Below are 27,164 nucleotides of genomic sequence, written 5' to 3' on the forward strand. Positions count from 1 at the left end.
ACCTGTTAGTTTATCTTGTTTTTTGCCTATTTTACATTTACTACTTTTTCTCTAGTCTAGTTTTAAATGTGCTAAGTAACAGGGTTTCCATTACTTCCCTTAGGAGACTATAGCACAGGCCAATATATTTTCTCTGTCAGGAAGTTCTTCCTGACATGCAACCTACATTGTCCTTTTCTGTACTATCCTCTATAATTCTCTCCTCCTTGGTGTTTACAGTGGTGACAAGTTCATTGGTCGTCATTAGAAGGTCAGTACTGGCCAGCAGCAGTTTTCTATTCTAAGAACAGGGTGCAAACATCAGGTAATTTGTGGCACGTGCTGACTGAATACAGTCCCCTGTCCAATAATAAATGCATGAGTTTTCCAACATTCTGTCGACTTACGGTCTGTCTACATTGCTCAGTAAGCCTGGGCTCTCAGTCAAGTCTGAGCCCAACCACCACTTCTGTCCACACACAAATCAGTCTGACATGGCTCAGCAAGCACTCAAGACCTGGGTCTTAGGATCCCGGTAGGGAATAGAGCCCGAGTCCCACTGAGACTCAGGTCCAATGCCTGTCATTTTGCCGTGTGCATGCAGCTCAAGTCACAGATCCAAGTCAGAAGGTGAGGACCCTCTTTCTCCCTTCTACAGAGATACTCTCCGCTTTCTTCTTACTGGCTGCCACAAAATATTATTGGTTATAGGCGTAGGCCTCCCCAGGCTAGCACTATCTGATGTGTATCGGTTTCTCTCTCTCATGTTAGCCGGCATGGAAATGTGAACATGTTGTTAAATGTTTTTGTATTTGATTTATTTCATTTCCTTTTTCTCAGGTGAACTATAAGAAATGCTCCCCCGATTAAGAGTAGTTGCCACTTCCTGTGCACTGGCATGTCGCACTGTGCACACGAAAGAAAAAGGCAAGCCGCTGATGTTAAACCCAAGAACAAACAAGGTTAGTAGAGTGCATTTATCAAACGTCTTATTTCCAGCTAGTAACAGTCCTGTGGACCTTGTTCTGGGATTGAAATTTATACTGATGTGAGGTCTGGGACTCGTTCTGTTCACTGCTGGATCCAGTGGTGATGTGAAGTCTAATATCGTAGAACTATGATATCAGGACTAGCAACAAAGACATTTTCACTCCTACAAATCCCTGATTTCCAATGGCATAACTAGGACCCTACCAAATTCATCGCTATTAAAAACACATCACTGACTGTGAAATCTGCTCTCCCCCATGAAATCTGGTCTTTTGTGTGCTTTTACCCTCTATTATATAGATTTCACACGGGAGACTAGCATTTCTCAAATTGGGGGGCCTGACCCAAAAGGGAGTTACAGGGGGTCACAAGGTTTTTTCAGGGGGGTTGCAATATTGCCACCCTTCTGCGCTGCCTTCAGATCTAGGTGCCTGGAGAGCGGCAGCTGTTAGCCAGGCACCCAGCTCTGAAGGCAGAGTCACCACCAGCATTAGCCCAACAGTAAGCATGGTATGATATTGCCACGATTACTTCTGTGCTGCTGCTGGCGGCGACTCTGCCTTCAGAGCCCGGTGCCCGGCTAACAGCTGCCGCTCTCCGGTTGCCCAGCTCTGAAGGCAGTGCCATCCCCAGCAGCAGTGCAGAAGTAAGGGTAGCAGTACTGCAACCTCCCCAACAATAACGTTGCGAACCCTCCCTACGCACACAACTCCTTTGTGCCCTAAAATTGCAACACTGTGAAATTTCAGATTTAAATAGTTGAACTCATGAAATTTACAATTTTTAAAATCCTATGATTGTGAAATTGACCAAAATGGACCATGAATTTATATTTCCATCCCCCATCATGAATTAAAAATCCCATCTTTCTGATTATCCTCTTGCTTTTGCCAAGTTAATTCCAACTTGGCTTTAGTATTTCAAGAAACATTAAAGCTCAAGACCAATATTTTATATTTGTGAGACCAGCTTTGAATTTCGCCTTTCAAGTGGTAGAAAGTATTAACCTCTAACTCTAAGTCCTCTTAGCTGTCCGAGGGCTAGAACTATTCCATCTCAGTGTGAAACACCCCCATGAAGAGGGCCAGCAAAAGGTCTTCACGCAACTTAGAAACAGGGTTTAAGTGGGACTTAAGTTGTACGAGGACATTGTGTTGGCCACCTGCACTGGGGAGGAATTTCACCCTAAGAAAGCAGCCTCTTAACTGTGGAAGGAGATTTTCAAGGGCAGCTGCAATCCATGGGGACAATGAAACTCTCAAGAGGTAAGATAGGGGTAATGGGAGCTAAGACAGCCTTTTTTGGCAACTGGTCCAAGGCTGTGAACTCTCTTCTGTAAGAAATGAGAAAGATCACAAACTTGATTGGCTTGGAAGAAAATATAACACCTGTCTCTTTGTAACATCCTACCCATAACAGGAGAAAAAAATTCATTACTCTGCTGCTTCTGAAATGGTGGAGAAAAGAATAGTGAGATATAACAAGTGACTCCTAACTAACCCTGAAAGGAGAGGGAGAAGACAAAACATATGTCTTTGTTCACACCACTTACGTAGATTTATATAATTTGATAGGGTGCTCAGATACCACAGGGATGAGTGCTGTATAAACTCTTAGACAGATAGAGATCTCTAATGCTTTGAAACTGAGTGCCTGCTAAAATCATGTCGAGAGTGAAGTGTGAGGAGAATTATGTGATTTGTCAAAGTACAAAGGCTTGTGACTTCTTCGAGCTAAAAGCTCTTGGCAGACCAGTGGAAATTATTTCAAAGCCCTCAAGCTTTTCCAAGCACTGGTTGTGCACCAGTGGTCAGAAAGGAAACCAATACATGATTGCTTGTGGCAGTAGCTTCTACATTTTGGGTTTGAAGGATGTAGTTTTATGATAAAGGGAGCAAAATATTTGAAGGGAAGACATTTGTTGTCACACTTAATTCACAGTATCAATTTTAACTCAGACAAATGACAATGAAATAAAGAGCTTTCTGGTCTATGAGGAGTTTGTTATCCTCTGGCACTTGTTTGATTGGTTCTATGAAACAACTTGGTGATACCACTTGTCTGTTAGGGAACAAGTAGCAATACTAAATGGGGTCCCTTGTTCAGCAGCTCAGCAGAGAAATTAATGTCTGATGAGAGATGGAAGTTGATTTACCTTTCCAGCTTAGACTGTCTTGCTGTATTGGAGATGAGACCAATGACTGGGGTGGTGTGAGGAAAAATTGCACTGATGCACGGATAAATAACAGACTTTAGTATCCATTATTGTGAACCTGCTGAGATTGTCATCTCATTGTAGGATCTTTTGTTGGCAGGTCTAGTTGTGTTGCAATCTCATTCACTTATGTTACTTAATATTTTGTCTCCCTTACCACTTGGGACTTGGAACCCATAATAATGGGAACTAAATGCCATATTAAAAGCTGTAAGATGCCAACTGATGAAATTTGCAGACCCAGATCCCAACCCCCCAACTTTTGTGACCATTATCCCAGAACTCCTCTACCTGCTTCACTGCTTGGCAAACATATGAATTTAATTGCTCTTACATTTTCGCCCATGAACTGGTTCCCACAGGTGCTGAATGCATAAATTAACTGAATTTGTTTGTTTCAAAAGTCCAGCTTTCAAGTTCTATTGTTAGGGCAGCCCAGGAAAGGTCAAAAGCGATATTGGTAATGTCCTTGTCACTTCAACCAAACAATTGCAGAACATACTGTAACTGCATGAACCTTTCTTTACATTCTTCCTTGATGTTTGACATCACAAAGCTGCTCTATGACAGGAACTCCAATTACAATTATTTAACTTTAAAGGCCTCTTGTTAGGTCAGCATTAGCTGCTGTGTAAAAATAAGTAAACTTGTTTGCTGCTTGGAATATAGTTAACCAAATACATTTGTTTGCTATGGTCAACTATGAATGTTGTTACAGTATTCACTATTTGTATTGTGGTAGTGCCTAGCAGTATCAGTCATGGACCAGGGCCTCATTATGCTAGGCAAGGTACAAAGGCAGTACAAAAAGATGCTCTCTACCCCAAAGAGCTTACAATCTAAGCATAAGCGAAGAGGCGACAGATAGATACAGACCGAGAGATCAGGGAGGACAAGGAAAATAATTGTTTAGCGGGTGGTTTGACGATTCCTGAGATTAAAAACATACTGTAGGTCTAACTTTTAAAGATGGCCTCACTTGCGTTGAGGGTTTATTATCCGTTCTTGGGACGTAATGCGAAGAGGAATTAAACTATAAAATCTGCAACTTGTTCTCCTTTTCTGTTTGAGAAGGTGTTAGACATGTCAAAAATGTACGTAGGCTTTAGACTTACAGTTCATTTACCTTAGTTCAGTCATCCACCTCAAAGCTGCTGAATTTTTGTAGATGTGATGCCTTTGAGTGTTTCAAGGGAAAATAAAATCAACCTAGATTGTTCAATTAGAAGACCAACAGTTTAACAAAATATTTCCAATTGAGTAATTAGTGACAGTGCACACTCTAGATCAGGAGTTCTCACAAGAAATTTTTTTGGTGGTCACAGAATGCAGACACCAACTCTTGCTGGTGGCCTTACTAATACTTTTTCCTAAAATGTTTGATTAACTTAAGGGAAAACAAATAAAAAGCACATATACACATCCACACCACTGTTTTTTGTAGACTGTAATAAAAATATTACTATGAAAAAAGTATGTTTGTTAATTCCAATCATTTTTCACAGGTCACTGAGTAGCTATCTGGAAGGCTGTGAAAAGTGATACTTGGATGGTTGTTAATGTCACCCTTCTCAGCAAGTCCCAGGACAAATTAAGCCCTGGATGGGGGAAGAGGGGTCGGAGGCAGAGGCAGTGGGAGACATGGTAGAATGGATGTAGGCCGGGAGGGACAGTGGAGGCCCAGGGCAATGCAGGGGTTGGTGTGGAGCAAGTAAGGCAGTGGGTCCAGGACGATGGAGAGGGGGGCACGGATGTGGGGCCAAGAGAGAGGAGGGTGAGTGGTGAGCCCCGCAGCTGTGTGGTTGAAGCTGGGGGTTGGTGCCCACTGCTGTGTGGCTGGGGGATTGGTGCTTGTGGCCAGAGTCCAGAGCTGGGGGCAGGAGCTGCACGGCCCGGGAGGGGGTCAGTGCCTGTGCCCGGATCAGGGAGTTGGAGCCCAGGGCCAGTGCCCGCCACCATGCGGCCAGAGCCGGAGCTAGGTGCTGGAGCCCAGGGCCATGTGGTCGGATCTGCGGGTCAGTGCCTGCCACCACAGAGCTGAAGCCAGTACCTGCTGCTGCATGCCCGGGGGTCAGTGCACACCCGAGGCCGGGGATCAGCACCTGCTGCCACACGGACAGAGCCAGCAGGCAGGACTGGGAGTCAGAGCACAAAGCTAGAGGTTGGTGCCCAGGGCCAGCAGCTGCTACCAAGGTCAGGGGGCAGTGCCTAGGGCCAGCGGCTGCCACAGAGGTTGGAGTCTGGGGCCAGCAGTTGCCACTAGGGTCAGAGGCTGGTGCTGCGAGGCCGGCACTGTACGGCTAGAGACAGGGATTGGAGCCTGCCACTGCATGGCCAGGGGTTGGAGCCTGAACTTAAGCCACATGGCCAAAGCTGGGGGTCAGCGCCTGAAACCCTACAGCCGGAGGTGGGTGCTGGTGCCTGAAGACCCATGGCTGGAACCCTGGTCTGCACAGCCAGGTTCCCTAAGTCCTGCTGCTGGAGCCTGCCTCCCAACCACAGCAGGGCTGAAGCCCAAGCCTCATCCCTCCAAGCCCCCAGGTAGAGAACTCTCTGGGCTCCTGCAGCATTGTGCCCCACCAGTCTCCAGGGGCCATGCAGGGCTGCGCATCCAGGAGGAATGGGGAGGGATGGAGAGGGGGCAGTGATTGCCTCTGCTCCTCCTCCTCCCCCCATCACTGCTCAGGAAGCTGTCGTGGCTGCAAGGAAACCCCCTGGTGGCCACATTTGAGAAACGTTGGTCTAGATGAAATGGTAGGTGAACAATTACAATCCATCATGCCAGTGACTTCAGCTTTGCCAAATGAGCGTGTGATTGGAAATAAGTTGTAAAGGATGCAAACAGCTCAGGTGATCAGTGATGGTGTGCAGAGATTTCAGCATGTAAGTGACTGGTTCATATTCAGCCTAGATCATTAACAGGTGAGAGTTACTGCCTGCTATCTGATGGCTGTTTGGTGGCCTTTGTGAAGTATATCTGTGATTTCAAACAAACAGAGGCTTAATTGTAACAGTTGGCATCCTTGCTGCAGGTCTCACCAGAGAGGTTAAGCATTGGGCACAGAGATTAAATTAACTAGTAGCTTCATGTCAGGGTGTGAGATATGTTGATGGGAAATTCTGGAAAGCTTATGCTAATGTTGTCTGCATTTGATATCTTCTGTGACATCAGTGTTGTCAATCCATCACCTTCCACAAGCACTACATTAAGTGAAAAATATGGGGAAAAGAAGGAAACCTCAGGAAAAACATTTCCTGTGCTGTATTTAAGCAACTAGTCAACTATGATTATAACGGTTATGTGAGACATAATATAGACATTTCATTCCTGTGAGTGAACCTTGTTAAATTGCACTGATGACTGAAGACTTGTTGTAAAACAGTGAACTTTGCGAATTAGCAAGTAAACAACCAAGCACAAATAAAACAAATAATACCAGCTCTTTTATAGTTCTTCGCATCAGTAGATCTCAAAACACTTCATAATCTTTAATGGATTTATCTTTCTGGGACCCCTGTAAGGTAGGGAAGTGCTATTACCTGCATTTTATAGATGGGGAACTGGGGAACAGATCACACACACAACTACACTATCCATTGCAAAACGTACTTTATACATCTGTTTTGACAAGTGTAGCTGAGTTTTATTTTTAATGAGACTACTTTACAATATATTAATGTGTTGTAAAATTTTATGGAAAGTGGTTTAATATTAAAATGAGAACTCGCTATTGTATTCTGCTATTAAATCTAAGGGGGCTTTGTTTTTTTTTAAAGAAATACAAGGTTTGGAAAACGAGAGTTAACGAAGCTCTGGTACATACTGTATTTGTATACTGCATCTATATTACAGAAACTTTGAATGAATTATAATTAAGAATAATCATTTATATTAGCTTTGCAAAATGGTCATGAGAATTTATCAGCTCTGGTACAAAATACATTCACCGACCCCCTACCACTGGTAATAATGTTAAAAGCCATCAATATATTCTTACATATCAATTTCTTCCATTTCCCCCCTCAAAAAACACCAAGCCTTTTTACCTAATGGGATAGAACAATCAGTCCTACAGAATTCTGCTCACCTGGTCACCTTCCCGTAAGTGGATGAATGCAGTGTTATAAGGCTGATTTGTATAGCACCGTATAGTTAGCGGAGTAGTTGTCAGCTAGGAGGGCGCGAGTAAGAACAGGTCCCTGTGCCAAAGAGTTTATGATGAAGGCACAGTACAGAATGCACAGATATGCCTATGGCTTCACTAGAAGGGTGTCCGCAAGGGGACAACATGCTGCTTTTGATTCTGAACCAGTATGTTGTAATGATCAGTAGAAGCGTAGTTAATATTTGTCGACTGCTCTTCTAGTTGTGATATCTTACACTGTGCGAGGTGATTTCCAGTACACAGGAAGAAAGAGTCTCTGCCCTGAGTACACAGTCTGAAAAGGACACCTCTCTTTTCTTGGATCTCTGAATTGGAAAGAGGATTAGGACACTAATCTAGGTGAAAGTCAGGACAGAGAGCAATGGAGGTGGACACCTGGACCAGGAGAAGAGAGGCTGGGGTCAAGTAAAGAAAGTGACCACTGGGGACCTAGTGCTGCATCATGCTGAGCACCTTTTCAGAGCTGCTTAGGCCCCTCGGCTCCTGTTGAAGTCATTGTGAAGGGAGGGTGATCATGACCTTTGAGGAGGTAAGCAGCGTGCTGCCGGATCGGCAGGGAGGAGAGAGTGCGAACAGGAAAAGAAGAGGAAGGGTAGTTATGAGAGAAAACAAGTGAAGGCAGGTCTCTGGAGGATCTTGATAGAGCTGTCCTAGACTGGATATGGTCACATCCTCATTTTTGTGGGTGAGGGAAAAGAAGGAGGAGTGAATAGAGTGGACATAAGTGCAGTAGGAGAAATATCCAAACTATTGCATCGTTGGCTTCAGGCATTAACTAGAAATTAAGATGCATCTCTGAATGTGAAGACTTGAGTTGTCCAGATATACAGCGTGGGAAACAGTAGTGGTGTTTTAAAAAAAAATCCAACATGTTAACACTGCAGCCACTCAAGTAACAGAACTTCTAGGATGTCTGTAGACTGGAGGAGGAGGGAGGTAAGCAAGTACATCACATAAACAAGGGTGGGTAGCTATTAATAAAATGTATCAAACAAACCTTGAGATTTTTATTAAGGAACCAGAAGACTTATGGTCACAAGGGGGAATTAAGAGAATGTCATGCCTAAGTATTTATGGTCTCAGTGGTAATTGAGTAAACTGTTTTAAGGGACCTAACCAAGAACTTTGACTGAGATAATGTACTTTTCACTGGTGGGATAGTTCCATATGGTTATGGATAGAATGTTAGCTTGGACTATCATGGTACACAGCTAAAGGTACTCTAGAGTTACAGTGTATTTTAAAAATTGGATAGACGCAGGAGCGGCGCCAGAGTATCTGGCGCCCTAGGTAGAATTTGGAGGGGGCGGCATTTTGTTCGCTCCCCATGGGGCGCGCAGGAGTTTCCGTTTCCACTCCCATTGTGCTGCTGAAGAAGGACCCTCCGCCGAAATGCCGCAGGTGACAGCTACTCAATTGCCTGCTGCTGTTTTCCACAGCACGTTGGCAGAAGGTCCTTCTTCCGTGGTGCTATGGGAGTGGAACCGAAGCTCCTGTGCGCCCCATGGGGAACGCACAAAATGCCGCCCCCCGAATCCTGGCACTCTAGGCGACCCCCTAGGGTCGCCTAATGGAAACGCCGGCCCTGGATAGACGTTCAAGGTGTTATTGATCCATGTTTTATATACCTTCTGAAGTGATAGATTGTGCTCTGTTCCTTCACATCAAGAATCTTCATGATGCTTTTACTTTTGTAGTGCCTAAAATATGGTGAAAATATTGTTACTGTTTTCCAGCTCATAGACTCATAGACTCATAGGTCAGAAGGGACCAATATGATTATCTAGTCTGACCTCCTGCACAAGGCAGGCCACAAAACCCTACCCATACACATTTATAACAACACCGATCCCATGACTGAGTTATTGAAATCCTCAAAATTGAGATTTGAAGACCTCAAGCTGCAGGGAATCCACCAGCAAGCGACCCATGCCCCACGCTGCAGAGGAAGGCGAAAAACCTCCAGGGCCTCTGCCAATCCGCCCTGGAGGAAAATTCCTTCCCGACCCCAAATATGGCGATCAGCTAAACCCTGAGCATGTGGGCAAGACTCACCAGCCAGCACCCAAGAAAGAATTCTCTGCAGTAACTCAGTTCCCATCCCATCCAACATCCCCTCACAGACCATTGAGCAGACTTATCTGCCGATAATCCAAGATCAATTGCCCAAATTAAACTATCCCATCATAACATCCCCTCCATATACTTATCAAGCTTAGTCTTAAAGCCAGATAAGTCTTTTGCCCCCACTACTTCCCTCGGAAGGCTGTTCCAGAACTTCACTCCCCTAATGGTTAGAAACCTTCGTCTAATTTCAAGTCTAAACTTCCTAATATCCAGTTTGTACCCATTCGTCCTTGTGCCTACATTAGTACTAAACTTAAATAATTCCTCTCCCTCCCTAACGTTAATCCCCCTGATATATTTATATAGAGCAAGCATATCCCCCCGCAGCCTTCTTTTGGCCAGGCTAAACAAGCCAAGCTCTTTGAGTCTCCTTTCATAAGGCAGATTTTCCATTCCTCGGATCATCCTAGTAGCCCGTCTCTGAACCTGTTCCAGTTTGAATTCATCCTTCTTAAACATGGGACACCAGAACTGCACACAATATTCCAGGTGGGGTCTCACCAGCGCCGTATATAACGGCACTAACACCTCCTTCTCCTTGCTGGAAATACCTCGCCTGATGCATCCTAAAACGGCATTTGCTTTTTTAACAGCCATATCACATTGGCGGCTCATAGTCATCCTGCTATCAACCAATACCCCAAGGTCCTTCTCCTCCTCCGTCGTTTCCAACTGATGCGTCCCCAACGTATATCTAAAATTCTTATTATTAATCCCTAAGTGCATGACCTTGCACTTTTCACTATTATATTTCATCCTATTACTATTACTCCAGTTTACAAGGTGGTCCAGATCTTCCTGAATAGTATCCCGGTCCTTCTCCGTGTTAGCAATACCCCCCAGCTTCGTGTCATCAGCAAACTTTATCTGTTAATTTCAGATTCATCTCCTGTTTCGTTGATGATAAATGTGGAGTATGAGAGATGGTCGTGTAATAGGACATGAATTGCTGCACAGTAATGAATTAATGGGACAGTTCAAAACCTCAGGAGATATTTGATATATATGCTGGCAAAGTTCATTTTCACATAACTTTCCAGGATACATTTACCTCTATGGGATGCACTAAAAGTGTTACATAGGGAGTAAAAATGAAAAAAAAATGAATTTAGTTTAAAAAATGATGACTATTGAAAGGGAACAATTCACATGTAAACTATAGGTTGAAATTTGTTTTCATAAAGTATTGGATTATAACTAGTACACTTTCAGAAATCAGGATCAGTTTGCAGATGACTCAAACAGAAAAAGGGATAAATTTGTTAGATAATTTATTATCAATAAATCTACCAGCCTGAAGGCTAAGTCTTACCAAACAACAACCAGCCATCTATACTGCTGGTTAGATACTTGAAATTCACCAGTAAAGGTTTTCTCAACAAAATATCAGAAGATCAGTTATTTGTAAAGAAGTAAAATATATTAGGACTCCTAGATATTTGTATTCATCTGAGATTAGTACAACTAAGGATATTTGGAATTTTTTTTTTACCCTTCATAAACTTAATTTGTTACAACTGATGGAGGAGGCTAAAGCTTTTTTTGTAGTAGGAGATTACAGTTGAAGAGATTAAGAGATCGGTTTTATCCTTAACTAAAGGAAGGCTTCAGGTTCTGATGCTATCTATCTCAACAGAGGTCTGAGGGCACTGCAAATAACATTTTTGGCTGGATAGATTATCAGAAGTGTGTAGGGAAATGTTCCAAACAGGGATATTCAAAAGGAACATTTCCAGAAGCAAATATCACTTGAGTGTTAAAACCCAGCATATCTCCAAAGGAATCTCCATCTGGATATAATCCAGTTTTAAAGGTAGAAATGTGCTCTGGAGGAAGATATATGTGCTGATGATTAAAGCACAGGAAGTCAGGAGATCTGGGTTCTGTCTGTTTGTGCCACTGATTTAAATGATTTGCCCAGGAACTCATCTACTGCTCTATGCCTCAGTTTCCCCAACTGTAAAGTAGGAATGCGAATTCCTTCTTCCCAGTGTCAGGCTTTGTCATAAATAGATAGCTAAGGGTTAATGTTTCTTTAACCTGTAAAGGGTTAACAAAGAACCAAACACCTGACCAGAGGACCAATTAGGAAACAGGATTTTTCAAAGCTCAAGGGAGGGAATGTTTGGGTCTGTGTCTTTGTCTGGCTCTCAGCTATGAGAGGGGATCTTTTCTATCTTCAAGCTTCTAATCTTCAGTTTCAAAGTTGTGAGTACAAAGGTAGAAAAAACAATAGGCTGTTGTTTTGTTTTTTTTTGTATTTACATGTGTGTAGTTTGCTGGAATATTTTAAATTGGATATCTTTTTGAATAAGACTGTTTATTCATATTTTTCTTTTAAGCAATTGAACCTGTATTGTCAACTTAATGCAGAGAATATTTTTATGTTTCTTTCTTTCTTTTTATATAAAGCTTTCTTTTTAAAACCTGTTGGATTTCTTTCTTGTTTCCCTTGTTTTATCCCAGGGAATTGGGATAACTTACTAGGACTGGTGGAGGGGAGACGGGAGGGGGGAGAGATAGAATCTCTCTCTGTTTTCCTTGAATCTATGTGCCTCTGGGGAAGGGGATTAGATTCAAAGAGTTTGGATCAGTAATCTCTCAGGGTAGCCCGGCGAGGGAAGCCTGGGAGGGGTAAAAGGAGCGGGGGGATGGTTTATTCCTCCTTGTTTTAAGAATCCAAGGGATTTGGGTTCTTGGGGTCCCCAGGGAAGGTTTTGGGGGGACCAAAGTGTACCAGGAACTGGGATTGGTGGCAGCGAGATCAGATCTAAGCTGGTAATTGAGCTTAGAGGGGTTCATGCAGGCACCCAGATTTCTGGACGCTAAGGTCCAGATTTGGGAAGATGCTTATGATAGGCTTAATTCATTAATATTTGTGAGGTGCTTAGAAATGGTAGCGATGGGCATCAGAGAAATGGATAGTTATAAATATAGATACATGTAAATTTTAAACAAAATATCTACTTTAGCTGACAAAAAAGTAAATAGTAAAATAAACTAAGCTTTTCCCCCTTTTGTTTTCAGGGCATGGCCTTTACATTACAGGAAAGACAAATGCTTGGGCTCCAAGGACTTTTACCTCCTAAAATAGAGACACAAGACATTCAAGCCTTACGCTTCCATAAGAATTTGGCAAAAATGAGTGACCCCTTGGAAAAGTAAGAATTAATCAGTATTTTTCTTACCTATGTGTAGTGCAAGCTTAAAAGACTCTGAGAAAATCTGATTTATTAAATATCAAGGCAGATCTTTTGCATCCAGAGGATTTTATAATTGGCAGATATATATTTTTTAAATTAACGCAAACTGTATTTATCACCTGGACTTGTGCAGCTAACTAGGTTTTGTATTGATTTAAAGGAGGACATTTGTGTTACTCCACAGTTGTGATGTGACGTGAAAAAGAATATACATAAATGAAAGGTCTAGTCTTGCAGTACTTGCTCAGGCAAAACTTCTGTTAACTTATATAGGAGTTTTGTCTGAGCTAAGACTGCAGGATCGGGCTGTAGTGTTATAGCATATTGGTAAAAACATTACTGTTATGCTTCTGGCAGCCTTTCTGTTGTACTTTAGGAGTTTATAATATGGATGAGTTGAGTGCCAGGTTCTCCAAATCTAGGTATATATAACTTTTCAGGTTTTTGTAGAGATCTCCAGAAAAAAATGTGGAGAAAAAAAGCAATTTAGGACTTAAAAATCAGACAGGAACAACACAAAAGTATTTAATTTTATCTTGTATGTATTAACTTATGACGAGAGGGAAACAAAAGATGTTTTAACATTTATGAGGCACTTAATGATTAATCCTCTGGTGTGTTTTTTCTTATTTTGAACTCTCTAGCCTAGAAAATCTTTTTTTTTTTTTAAAGGGTGCTCCTGTTGGCTGCAATAGCTTGATGTCTTTATCATATTATTGTTGACTTATGTTAGAATGTAATGTCCTAAAAGCCAGTGAGTGGAAAGCTAGAATGATTTGGGGTTTATCACTGATTTACATTAGGACCGCATCAAGATTCCTACTGCAGTCTACTGCTAATAGAACAAAGTAACTTGAGTCAGTATCACATAGCCTGTTGGAATGGAGCAATGAAATAGTTTCCATTAGGAATGCTTCTGGGACTGCTCTACTGTAAACCAATGGCCCAAAATGAACCCTTAATGACTCTGTTTTCTCTATTACAATGCAAATTCAAAAGAAAGGTTCAAGAGTTTATTTTTTAATATTTAAAATCTATGGTATTTTCAGAATCAGACCCCTAATTAACTGCGTTAATTTTATATTTTTGTATTCCAACTTCTGTTTTGACATCAGAAGGTTATAGAAAGACATCTGGAGAATGCTACTTTATTTCTATTCTAAACTATGAACGTTACAGTTTATACCTTAAAACCAAAATGGATTTTCAGTCATTATATTAGAAAAAAATGAAATGTTTCTTTTGCACAATTAAATGTCCATCCACTCATTTGTTTATCGTAGGACCCAGATGAGATTCTGGTTAGTGTTCAAAAATTCTCAGTGTGGGAACTTTTCATTTAGAAAAGAACAAAGGTTAGGAAATCTTAACATTAAAAACCTCATGTAAAGTAATCAACCTTTGTGGCAGGGGACGGAGGCAGGTGGGAATGATCTCCTATCAAAGTGTACATCCATAGGTTGGGGTGCTACGATACACAGTACAGTACACCTGATATTTTTCTTTAGACTTAGTCGTTGTTTAATTCTGTGTTCTCCAGCTTCCATCAGTTTCTCAAGGCCAGAGTTGAGTCGGGGAAGGAAATGCAAAATCTAAAGCAAATTGGTTTATGCCTTGGCATTTCACACTGTATGTTTCTAGATAGATAGATGCAAACCATTTTAACCTAATTCTTCTTTTGCCTTGTTTTCCTGTTTGATTACAGGTATATCTACATAATGGGAATGCAAGAGAGAAATGAAAAGTTATTCTACAGGATATTACAAGATGATATTGAGAGATTAATGCCAATAGTATATACACCAACAGTAGGTCTAGCCTGTTCCCAGTATGGACATATCTTTAGGAGACCAAAGTAAGGACAGTAATTTTATTTTTTAAATGAGTGCAAGTAATTTTCTTAAGTATGATTTTTATTTCTACTGTAATTCAAAATTTATGTGGAACACTTTCGCTTGCAGATTTTGGCACATTGAAAGTAAAAGGCTTGATCCTTGGCTATGGCTAAGGAGTGCACAGCTCAGCAAAGGCAGCATACAGCTCACCTTTCCATTCCTCTGATCCTGGGCCAGATGTTTGCTAGGCTGGTCCAGTCCCCCGGTGTAACTTAGAGCAGCCTAAAAGCAGCTCTGAGTTATGCCAGTGGTTGATATAGCAGCCAGAGATGAGTGGGACATAAAGACATTCTGGCTATGCCCCTTTCTGTCAGCCACACCACTGCACTGACAGCAGGGAAGCAGGTGGCATAAGAACTGTTGCAGGGGTTCTATACTGATCTGTCATCCCTCGGGGTATGGGGGTGTGGTCCTGCCATGGCTGCTGACACTAGCTTTAGGGCCACTTTGCCCTGGTGGTGTGACTCAAACTGACTCATGGCAGCGCACAACGTCTTGTGAACAACGGTATGACTCTACATTTATCTTTTTCATCTAGTATGATATCTTGGTTGCATAGACTTAGTTATAACTGTCATTCATTGTCTCTTTTATATTCTTTTGTGTAAGCAATTGCAAAATTTGTAATTAATTAGCACTAGAAATGTAGCCTTTAAAATCTTGTTTTGCAAAGCAGAGTTGAAGTTTTAATTATCAAATATATTTCCATTCTGATTTTGTATTTCCATTCTGATTTTGTTTCAGAGGATTATTTATTTCTATCTCAGATAGAGGTCATATCAGGTCAATTGTGGACAACTGGCCAGAAACAGATGTCAAGGTATTACCACCACAATAATCCTTTTTCTAGTTGTCTTTTCTTTTTGAATCCCAACTCATCTTTTAAAAAAGTGGATAGTTTTATTGAGAGACCTGCTGATGCTAAATAATGCATGCATGGCAATTGTATGAGAATGACTGCCGTATATAATTTATAATTGTTCTGCGCATAAAGATGTGTGGAGTTGTGCCCTAAATCCAAGCTTATAGTTTGACCTAGACCATGAAAGCTGCAGATTGACAATGTTTCTTTCCTTTGCCAGTTGTGATCATCACAATATAGAATAAAAGTTACAAAACACTTTTTTCTTAACAGTTCTAGCTGGAGAGGATTTTAAGGTTTTTCTCTTAACATGCCTGGCTTTCTCTGAATTACCTGCTGTTGCTGTTTTAGGGTTAAGACAGAACTGGGAGTTGGGAGACCTGGGTTCTATTCCCAGCTCTGCCACAAACTTCCTGTATGACCTTGAGCAAAACATTGGAGTCTGTGACTCTGTTTCCCCGTCTTAAACACTGAGATAAAAACACCACATTTGAAGAAATGTTCTGAGTTTAAATTCATTAAAGTTACTTGAACGGATTTTGAGATCCTCCAGTGGAAGTGCAAAGTCTGTTTACAAAGGTGGCACTTAAAAACTTGTCAGCTGCTTTAGATAACTAAGTAATTATTTGCAACAAGATAAGCAATTCTTCTGGTCACTTTAGGCAAGTACAGGGAACACTGCAGATACTAACAGGAACCTTGTTTGTTTCCTCTTAGGTAAAATTAGCTAGTCCTTAAGTATTGCTACTAGAGACAATAAATTCTTTGCAAGCTATTCTTAATTTGTTTTAATGGTTAATTTTGCCAAGAAAAATGTATGCAATATTGCTTTATCCTTTATATCCATGACTACCAAAGTTTACCTTTAATCTTTGTGTAATTTTAAGGCTGTTGTAGTAACTGATGGAGAGAGAATATTAGGTCTTGGAGATCTGGGTGTCTATGGAATGGGAATTCCTGTAGGAAAACTATGTTTGTATACAGCATGTGCTGGAATACGGCCAGATAAATGCCTGCCTGTATGTATCGACGTTGGAACTGACAATCTAGTAAGTTAAACTGTATTTTGCCTGCCATAAAGAAATCACTTTTTGATGGTGGTTTGTAGTAAAAATGAGTACTATAAGAAGGTGTTTGTATCTGAGTGAGTACTCTGTGTTAAGATTGAATCATCTTGTGTAAATATTAAGTAGTTTGGAATGAATTTAAAGCCGAATATTAATACTTGAGACTCCCCAGCTATGTATATAAGGATAAGTAGTGCATTTGGACTGTTACTTGAATGCTGGTCTCAGCTGCAAAGCAATGGGAAAAGGTAACCTGATTTTTAAGCCGCTGGAAGAGTGAGCCAGATTTGTTAAAGCATTATTACTCTGAATGTTGATTTGTCTCATTGTAAGGACAGTGATGTAGTGTTTTCAGGTAACAGTTGATATTTGCCTAACCTCATAACTTGTCCCTTTATGTCTGTGGCTGTGTAGCATAGTGTTTCCAGTGTAGTTTTGTTGTCTATTTTATTTTTATTGCAGAAATACTCCAGCAGGAACAGGACTTCCTTGTTGCTAACCATTGTTCAAACATACAGGAAGACACAGTCTCTGCACTGAAGGGTTTCCAGTTAGATCCTGTTAGACCCTTTTTGTTTCAGGAGGATGGATTCATTATAGGCAAAATCAAACAATACTCCAATGTCTTAGCAAATATTTTGTATTTAACTACTAACAAAACTATGAAAAGAGAGAACTTAATCTCTCTCCCAATTAAGCATCTGGAGGGAGACTGACAAAGGCATAAATAGGAGCTAACTAACCTTTGTGCCGTTGAAAATGTACCTCCTTTTTCTTTTCAGCTTATTTTACTTTCTGATTGTATTTTTAAAAGAAAATTTCTCCTCTGTTCCTGTGTATTTCATTTTACCCAGTTTCCCAAGATTCCTAATTCCAACCCTGCCTCCAAGTTTCTTTTCACAAACATTTTAGACTCACACATGTCCAGTTAAGTTGCAAGCTCAATTAGACATGAAGCATTCTCATCAAAGGCAGCTAGAATTCAAGTCTGTGAAAGTGATGGAGTTGGGGGAGAAGGCAGAGGGAGAAATAGAAAGGGAGCAAAAAATGGTAGGTGACTGCTAGAAAATCCAGAGAATTCCCACCAAAACCTAGGATTTCTGAAGTATTTGCTCCAGTAACTGCAGAATCAAAGAATTCCTGGCTCCCTAGCTAGAAATTCAACTGTGAAAATATTCACGGAAGGCAAGAGAGCTGAAATCCTTCTCAGTATCTTATCCCTGCGTAGTGACTGAACTATGTCACTTAGAACTTTGGAGAGTGTATATTGAGTGAATGAGTGATTTCATTCCCCTACTATCTTTGATTTATTTTATAGACCCTATTAAAAGATCCTTTTTACATGGGCCTGTACCAAAAAAGAGACCGCTCACAGCTTTATGATGACCTGATTGATGAGTTTATGGAAGCCATTACAGACAGGTATGGTACTGAATTGGTTACTCATAAATTTGTCAAGAAGTAGTGGGCCATGGGAAACATCACACAACTTCCTTTTCAAAGGTCATGTAGGGAAAGAATACAGTCGAGTGACTAGAGTATAGGGCTATGAATCAGGAGACCTGAATTCTAGTCCTGGCTCTGCCAGTGACGTTCTGTTTGACTTTGGGTTTGTCTCCTGTCCTCTGTGCAGAGGTGAAAGTAAACTGGTATGGTCCAGTATGGTGTACTGGCAAGAGCTGGTACGCTGTGCCAGACTGGACCGGCTTCTCTGGCAGTGATTTAAAGGGCCCAGGACTCCTGCTGCTGCTGGGAGCCCCGGGTCCTTTAAATCACTGCCGGAGCTTCGGCAGCCAAGCTCACACAGAGATTTAAAGGGCCCAGAGCTCTGGCCCCTGCGAGGAGCCACGGGCCCTTTAAAGCGCTGCCCAAGCCCCACAACCGGAGCTCTGGTGGCGCTTTAAAGGTCCCAGGTCTCCCCACAGCAGATGGAGCCTCTGGCCCCTTAAATCGCTGCCAGAGCCCCAGGGCTCCTGCTGCTGGGCTTGGGCGGGGACTTCAAGGACCTGGTGCTCCTGCAACTGCAGGGAGCTCCGGGCCCTTTAAATCACAGCTGGAGCCCTGTTGCTACTAACCCGGGACAGCGGTGGCAGGGCTCTGGAGGCGATTTAAAGGGCCTGGGGCTCCTCGCAGTGGCAGGAGTACCAGGCTCTTTAAATCCCCGCCTGAGCCCTGCCACCTTGAGGTAGTGATGGCAGGGCTTCCACGGTGATTTAAAGGGCTCGGAGCTCTGCGGCGGCTGGAGCCCTGGGCCCTTTAATTCGCCCTTGAGCCCCGGGGCTCCCAGCTGCCTGTGCAGTGGTAACTATGGGGTGATTTAAGGCCCTGGGGCTCACAGCTAGAGCCCCAGGGCCTTGAAATCATGAAAGGCCCCGCCTCTTCTGGTTGAGGCCGCACCTCCTCTGGTTAAGACCATGCCCCTGCTCAGGACTCCGGCGTACCGGTAAGTCCTTTAAGTTTCTCTCACCCCTGCCTCTGTGTTAAACATATATAAGACAGAAATGGCATTTAACCATTTCCCTGGCTTCTGGCCCTAAACAAGTGTGTGTGTGTGTGTGTGTGTATATAGGAATTTTTGGTTTATTAATGTGTCAGTTGATAAAATATCATGCCGTATTCTTTAGGTACGGCCATAACACACTTATTCAGTTTGAAGACTTTGGGAATCATAACGCTTTCCGTTTTTTGAGGAAGTACAGAGAGAAATACTGCACCTTCAATGATGACATTCAGGGTAAAATGTTCACTTCTAACTCTTGCTGCATATGTGAAAACTTTTCCCAAAAATATGCTCGGTCATGTCAATCTATTCAGCTCTCCTGAGAGAGTTTTATTTCCTTTGTAGGGACAGCCGCAGTGGCCTTAGCAGGAATGCTGGCAGCACAGAAGGTTGTTGGGAAAGCAATCACAGAGCATAAAGTTTTGTTTCTTGGAGCAGGAGAGGTGAGTTCTGCAATGGTCTCTAGTGCAATGAAAGTTAAATCCCATAGAACTGTGGGTGTTCTTTGTTTTCTTACAGAACTCTGTATGCGGGAGGCCTACTGAACTATATTTAAAGGAAATGCTTCTTTACAGAAGATTATTATTTATATTGAAGTTTGGGTGTAACATTTACAAAAGGATAATTTTCAAGGGCCAGATTCTCAATTCACCCATACAGACATCATAAAGCAGATGCACCCATGCATATAATGGCAGGGTTCAGCCCCAAAAATTATGATTCCGTGCGTGCAAGCGAGAAAGTAATTGTTAGTTCTTACCATATTGGAAGGAAATGTACAGTAACTCCCCACTTAACGTCCTCTCGCTTAACATTGTTTCAATCTTACGTCCCTGCTCCATTACAGAACATGCTCCATTTAAAGTTGTGCAATGCTTCGCTATAACGTTGTTTGGTTGCCTGCTTTGTCCACAGCTGGCAGCCCCCCATCAGCTCCCCTGTGCCTCCCCCCTGCCCCAACAGCACCTCCTGCCCACCGGCAGACTGCATGGATCAACGCCTTCCCCTTTCTTGCCACGCCTCCTGCCCACGGCATTCAGCTGGCTTGCGGCATTCAGGAGGGAGGGAGGAGGACTCCGCATGAAGGCTCCCCCTCCCCTGCCTCCCGAATGCTGCAAACCAGCTGATTGCCACAGGCAGGAGGGAAGGCGGAGCCTGCATGCCGAGTCCTCGTTCTTGCCCCCTGAGCATCGCAAGCCAGCTGATTGCCGTGGGCAGAAGGGAGTGGGGAGAAGCAAGGACGAGGCGCACCTCCCCCCTCCCTCCTACCCGCAGCGATCAGCTGGCTTGCAGTGTTCAGGAGGCAGGGGAGGGAGAGGGAGCCTGCGTGCTGTGTCCTCACTCTTCCCCCCCGCCTCCTGAACGCTGCAAGCCAGCTGATTGCTGCGGGCAGGAAGCAGGAGAGGGAGTCGGGAGGAGTGGGGACACAGCATGCAGAGTAAAGGGGGGGGAGAAAAGGCAAGTTAAGGGTGTGGGGTTGGGGGAAGAGGTGGCTTGAGTGGGCCAAGGGTTGAACCCTCCGCCCCTGGTGCTTGCAGAGTAGGGGAAGCTGCCGCTGCTGCTGCGCAACATGCTTCTCCTAGCCTAAAGCACCTTCAGCGTCTTTGCCGGCCTCATTGTCTCCAGTGTCAGTGGGCTGTACCTGTGTGGGGTAAGGCGGGGGCACCTCCCAACTATAGTACTGTACTGTGTGGCAAAAAATGTACATTAATTCTTATGGGGAAATTGGATTTGCTTAACATCATTTCACTTAAGTCGCATTTTTCAGGAACATAACTAGAACATTAAGTGAGGAGTTACTGTACCTTGATTTTCTTAGTAAGTTAAATGGATGGATTTATTTTCAAATGCTTGTTCTTTATCTGTCAGGCTGCTCTTGGAATTGCAAACCTCATCGTTATGGCTATGATGGAAAGCGGTATTTCTGCAGAGGAAGCATATAAGAAAATATGGATGTTTGATAAATATGGCCTATTGGTTGAGGTGAGGGTCTGTCAGGCCTTTTGAATAACACAGTACACGTTGCCATTTCTCTTTCCTTTCCTTCTCACAATCGGAATCAACTTAAATCTTCAGGGCCGAGAACAAAAGGTAGACGCCAATCAAGAACCCTTTACGCACCGACCCCCAGACCAGGTGCCAAAGACATTTGTAGATGCGGTGAATGTACTTCAGCCGTCAGCTATTATTGGTCAGTAAACTTATTTCAGATGCCTTAGTTAATATATGTTGTTAATTTTATCTTGCTGTCACTGGGCCAGCTGCTGCTTTCACTTTTACCAGTGTACATATAGCATAACCTCGCATATGTCGATGGGGCTACTCTGCTTTTGTACTGGGGCAAATGACAGCAGAATTTGGTCCACTGTTTTAAACTACATGTAAAATGCTTTTGGGGCTCGTTGTATTTTGTCTGTAATACATACAGGCTCAGCTCTTTAGCTATGGCTGAGGAGCTCAAAGAGCAACTTGGGGGCATGACCTTTTTTGCTCCTCACTCCAATCCTGGGCTGGCCAGTCTGCTGGTGTAGCTTAGAACAGCCTACTGACTGCTCTGAGTTACACTGACTGCCAGGGGTCCAAAAAAATGATACTGTAACTGTCGATCAGTGAGAAATAGAGAAGACCCAGCTACTCCCATTTCTCGTGTCACATTCCTACTTGAGCAGCTGGGAGACAGATGGTGTAGGAGCTGCTTTGCATACTTTGTCACCACGATACCCCCTATGCGGAAGTAATTGTTCCTGTGGCTGGCTACACTGACTTTTGAGCTAGTATCTGCCAGCAATTTGGTGCAAAGCAGATGTTCTGCACCCCAGTCCCTGATCCCCAGTATTCATTGTGTCAGTGGATACGTGTGAGTATGTATGTATGTGTTAATTATAACAACCCGTAGTAGCCACCGCTATAGTTAAGGCTGCAAAATGGCTTCTATTCTAGTACCATATTTTTTCTTTGCACATAATTTTTTGAAAAAAATTGGTTTTGGGCTGAGTCTTTGCCCCTGGATGTGTGCGCGTATGTGTGTGTCTGAGTGTGCATATTCATTTTTGTCCATACATATGTCAAGTATGTTAAACTGTTTGAGGACAAATACCATATTCTTAAGGCCCTTTCCCGCCTCATAAATAACTAAAAATACTGAACTTTGAAAATTCAAGCGTACTGATTTGTAGTGTCTTTGCTGGGTTTGAATAGTGTAGGGTTTAAGTTTACAAAGCATTTGAAATTAGAGATGGAAAAAACCTTTTGGGTCATCTTGTGCATCTCCTGACAGTGCAAGATTGTTTCCCACAGCTGATTTTCTAGATATAGCTTGTTTTATTGAATGATGAATATTTATTCAAAGCCTTCAATTGGTTTTCCTGAGTGTGACTGACCTTAACAGTGGTAATCTTGAGTCACATCAGAAATTAATATACACAGTATAAACTTCTTGTGATCATTGTCCCATTTTACATGTATAACTGTAATTTTTGTATCATTCAATTTATTTCAGGAGTTGCAGGGGCTGGCCGGCTTTTTTCACATGATGTGATCAAAGCCATGGGTTCCATCAATGAAAGACCTATAATATTTGCACTAAGTAACCCTACGGCGAAAGCTGAATGCACTGCTGAGGAAGCTTATACTTTAACAGAGGTACATAATGATGAAACATGTCAATGCACGTATATTGTTTTTCTGTCTGTAATGTAAGAGTGCAAAACCCCAAGCATTTAAACTTGGAATTTCTCCATGTAAAGAATATAACTGCTCATTACCTTCCAGTTTCAAATGCATATTTGTCTTAGTATAAATTAAAAAGCAGCTCTGATTTTAAATTATTACATTTGGCAGGTGATTACTTCATAATGAGGTCTAAATCTTCTTTTTGTTTTGACAACAAATATTGAAGTGTAATCATTGGTTACTGAGAGTAACTTGTGTTTAACTTTGACTGACATTGTTGGAGACTATTTTTAGCTTTTGTGTTTAAAGAGACAGTTATTTTGTGTAATAGTCATGACAGAAGCCAGCTACAACCTGGAAATAGTTAATTAAAGCAGCCTTTATTTAACATTGAATCAGGCCCTCAGAACAGGGAATGTCTTTGCTTGTCTTGTACAGCCCAAGGATCATACTCGGCACTTCATTTCCTAATATTTGAATTGGTCAGAACATTTAAAATTAAACATAGCAGACTGATTCTGATTTCTCTAACTCTGGATTTACACCCAATGTAATTCCACTGATTTCAGTGCTGTTATAGCTAACTTAGCCCAATGTGAGGTCAGTCTCAGCGTTTGCATTCAGTAAACGAAAACCCAATAAAACCTTTATCCTTTTGCACAGTTTTTAAGCAGTGTGCACACAAGACAGTTTTTGGGTTTGAGGAGATGGGCAAAGGGGGAAGAGAGAGGGGAGAAAAAACAGAGGCAGAGTTGGCTGTAGTAGTTTTGAGCTGGCCTGCAAAACAATTTTTTTGTCATGCCTCCCACTTAAACCTTTTTGCCTCCTATCCTGTAGGATCTCACCACTATCCACAGGGCTAGCATGGGGACTTTGGAAGCAGGGTGATTAGTGAAATGCTCTTTGGAATACATCCCAACCTTAAGTGACTCATTTATGTAGAAGTGTGTGGGCAGAGATCTTTAGGTGCTTCCTGCTACAGAAATGTGTATTTGTGGTTTGTTCCTTTCAGCATTGGTGATCATCACATTGGTCAACAGCGCTGTACATTTTAAGGCTAAAGGGCTTGAAACTTACCTCTCTTCCTTGCCTCTCCAATGAAAGCTGAAATTCTCATATAGCTTTCTAGTTCTCCCCCACATCAGTGGGTCTGCAGTGGAGTCTTTGCAAGGGCAAAGGCCCACTCTAGTAAAAGACAAAAGCCTCTGGACCAAATCTGGATTTTTGACTACTGTATTCCAGATTTCTTCGACACAAGGGAACTCATATGCAAGGTGTTTAGTCCCTCAGGGCAATTAATTCTTTGTATGCTGGCTATTCCCCCAGATGTTTATTAGGCAATATTTTGGTGAATAAAATATAATACTCAAAATTCACAGTTCAGATTGAAGACAAACAGAAACAGATGATAGGGCCAGATCTTCTGCTGCTATAAATCAGTGTAGCTCCATTGATGTGTATAGGGGGTACTTACCCATATGTGATATATGAATGAGGTTCTGTTCTTCACTTTAGAGAAGGTCTACACAACAACAGCTGTCTCCATGGAAACCCCCATGTGTGTATGTAGAGTGCTGAAGTGCACTCTCTGGAACATTTTATCACTGTCAGTTTCCAATACAAGATAGTGCTGGGTAGATCCAGGTGCAGTAGATCAGTTTAAAGTGTTTTCACTTAGCTAAACACCATTAAAAGCAAGTCAGGCTGGTACTCAAAACAATCAGCCCTTGGTAGGTGGGGAGGGAATCTTTATTTTTCTCCTGGAGCTGCCTTCTGTGGGAGCTGCCTTAATATCTATTCATGATTTCCCATAATCTACCATTCACACACGTGTTAAATTGTTGTGTTGTAATGTTAAGGCTGTGAAATATTACAGGTGAATGGAAAAAGGATTTTAATTTTTACAGTCCTCCAAATTTTATTTTTTCTAATACTTTTGGCAGTTAATATTGGGCAGGAAAATATAATGTCCATTTTCAGAATAATTATTTCTCTAAAATGAAGTTAGTACAACCTCGGTTATCCAGAATTCACCATTATCTTAAGCAGGGTCGTGTTCTCTGACACCTAATAATTACATAGAGAATTCCCTTTATTAGCCAAAACCTTGATTATCCAAAATTACTCAGTGTTTCCCTTGTCCTTTGACTAATAGTTTGTCTAGTAATTACTAATCCTCCACTCCCAGCCCTTTAGGTTTCTTGACTTCAGAAATAGCGTAACCATTATAAATGGGAAACTTTAAAATAACACTTAATGAGAGAGTCCATAGACAAACCGCTTAAGAGCACGAAGAAACCATCCTACAAGAGTATGGTAATACTTTGGTGCCCTCTGCTGCTTTGCAAGAAGTATTTTTTGTTATTAGTTTACATCATCTTTTGACTCTGACTTCAAATGTACTTTCCTACCTACTCAAAAAGTCCATTACTGTGTGTATGTCCACACACTCAAACACAGTACCAGAACTTTTTGCATACATGGTGATGTGTTCTCATGTGTGAGATTGATATGGAGCTGTAAACTTTTAAATTTTATTATTTTCACGATTTTCTGTCAGAAGTTCAGTTTTCAGGTTTGAACTGGAAGAGGGAGAGATTGCTCGACCATAGGGCAAGCAGATTTCACACTAAAACCTCTAGGCTACTTTTAATATTTCTTAGTCATTAAAACCATCTTCATAGCAAGAATCATCTGCACAACACATTCCTTCTAGAGGCCCTGATTCAGCAGAGCACTTAAGCACATATTGAGACCATAGCCTGTCATGCTGATCAATATTCTATCTGTCTATCAGCCTGTTGTCTCTTATCTTATATTTTACATTGTAAGTTCCTTGTGGTAACGACCATCTTTTTGTCCTATGTTTGTGTAGCATCTAGCACAGTGGGGCCTTGGCCAAGTCATTGATGAAAATATTGACTAGTATCTGTCCTGGGTCAGTACTGTTCAATATTTTCATTAATTACTTCGATAATGGAGTGGAGAGTATGCTTATAAAATTTGCCAGCGACTCCAAGCTGGGAGGGACTTTGAAGGACAGGATTCAAATTCAAAATGATCTTGGCAAATTGGTCTGAAATCAGCAAGATGAAATTCTGGGATGTATTAACAGGAGTGTTGTATGTAAGACACTGGAGGTAATTGTCCCACTCTGCTCTTCAGTGGTGAGCCCTCAGCTGGAGTGCTGTATAAATGGGAGAAAGTTTAGAAACCTTGACCTGTGAGGAAAGGTTAATAAAAACTGGGCATGTTTAGTCTTGAGAAAATAAAAGTGAGAGGGGAACTGATCAGTGTTAACATATATTCAGGGCTATTAAAGAGGACTGTGTGCAATTGTTCTCCACCTCCGCTGATGGTAGGCCAAGAGGTAACAGGCTTAATCTGCAGCAAGGAAGATTTAGGTTAGATCCTTTTAAAGTATAAGGGTAGTTAAGCACTGGAATAGGCTTCCAAGGGAGATTATGGAATCCTCGTCATCCAGTGTTTCTCAAACTGGGGTCCCATCCCGAAAGGGAGTCACAAGCCTATTGTAGGGAGGTTGCGGTATTGCCACCCTTAGGTCTGCACTGTTGCTGGTGGCGGCACTGCCTGGAGAGCTAGATGGCATGGTGGGGGTGGGGGGGCATCACAGCCTCAAATATTTTCAAAGAGGGTCCCAACAAAAAAAGTTTGAGAACCCCTGACAAACAGCTCCCTTAAAGCGTGGGGGGAGCTACCGGTGCCTGAATCCCCCCATGTCTTCTCTTCTCCCTGAGCCCCTACCCGGGTGCTGCCTCTGCTCCACCAAGACCCTGCCTCCCACTCGTTCCTCTCTGCCCCTTCTCTCCCTCCCCCCCCCCCCCCCCGTTGCTCACCCCTATGGCTGGTAAAAAGTGATGGGGCCATGGTCCTCTGGCACCCCCTATTCCGGCATCCCTGCTTAAATACCTTTACTGAATTAGAGCCTAGCTGACTGTGAGTGTGGTGTGGTAAGCCTCTCATTCATGATAACTTCGTTTAATGCAGATTCTGTGAATTACTCCCTCTTGTTTAACAGGGGCGGTGTTTGTTTGCCAGTGGCAGTCCGTTCGAGCATGTGGTTTTGAAAGATGGACGATCCTTCAGACCAGGCCAGGGAAATAATGCCTATATTTTTCCAGGTAGTATCGAGAATTCTGTTCTTCCACTTTAAGATTAGATTATTTCAGAGTTGTTACTAATACTGCAGCATTGCCTAGAGACTTCAGTCAGGACTGGGGCTCCATTGTTCAGTAAAACACCTTCTCAGCCCTGAAGAGCTTAGGGCATAGCTACACTTATATTTTTGCAGCGCTGGTAGTTACAGCTGTGGTCATACAGCTGTGTAGGGCCAGCGCTGCAGTGTGTCCACATTTGCAGCATTTGCAGCGCTGTTGTGAGTGGTGCATTGTGGGCAGCTATCCCACAGAGCACCTCGTCCCATTTTGGCGCTGTGGGTTGTGGGAAGGGGACGGAAGGGTGCGGGCC

General features: G+C 42.4%; 1 protein-coding gene across 2 annotated transcripts in view; it reads left to right on the forward strand.

Annotated features, from left to right (window-relative positions):
• The window catches only part of ME2 (malic enzyme 2), a 47,016-nt gene that overhangs the window by 10,727 nt on the left and 9,125 nt on the right, over positions 1–27,164 (forward strand). The window contains exons 2-13 of one of the 2 annotated variants that reach the window (XM_032777758.2): positions 820–941; positions 12,505–12,638; positions 14,386–14,535; positions 15,320–15,395; positions 16,325–16,486; positions 17,823–17,926; positions 19,129–19,238; positions 19,350–19,447; positions 20,874–20,987; positions 21,081–21,195; positions 22,504–22,646; positions 26,716–26,818. In XM_032777758.2, coding sequence (XP_032633649.1) covers positions 834–941; positions 12,505–12,638; positions 14,386–14,535; positions 15,320–15,395; positions 16,325–16,486; positions 17,823–17,926; positions 19,129–19,238; positions 19,350–19,447; positions 20,874–20,987; positions 21,081–21,195; positions 22,504–22,646; positions 26,716–26,818 — 1,417 coding nt within the window. In that variant the 5' untranslated portion in view covers positions 820–833. Of the gene's footprint in view, positions 1–819; positions 942–12,504; positions 12,639–14,385; positions 14,536–15,319; positions 15,396–16,324; positions 16,487–17,822; positions 17,927–19,128; positions 19,239–19,349; positions 19,448–20,873; positions 20,988–21,080; positions 21,196–22,503; positions 22,647–26,715; positions 26,819–27,164 lie in introns of those variants that run through there. The other variant, XM_032777759.2, reaches the window with a different exon arrangement.

This window comes from Chelonoidis abingdonii, chromosome 6 (genome assembly GCF_003597395.2).
Source record: "Chelonoidis abingdonii isolate Lonesome George chromosome 6, CheloAbing_2.0, whole genome shotgun sequence".
Classification (NCBI taxonomy): Eukaryota; Metazoa; Chordata; order Testudines; family Testudinidae; genus Chelonoidis; species Chelonoidis abingdonii.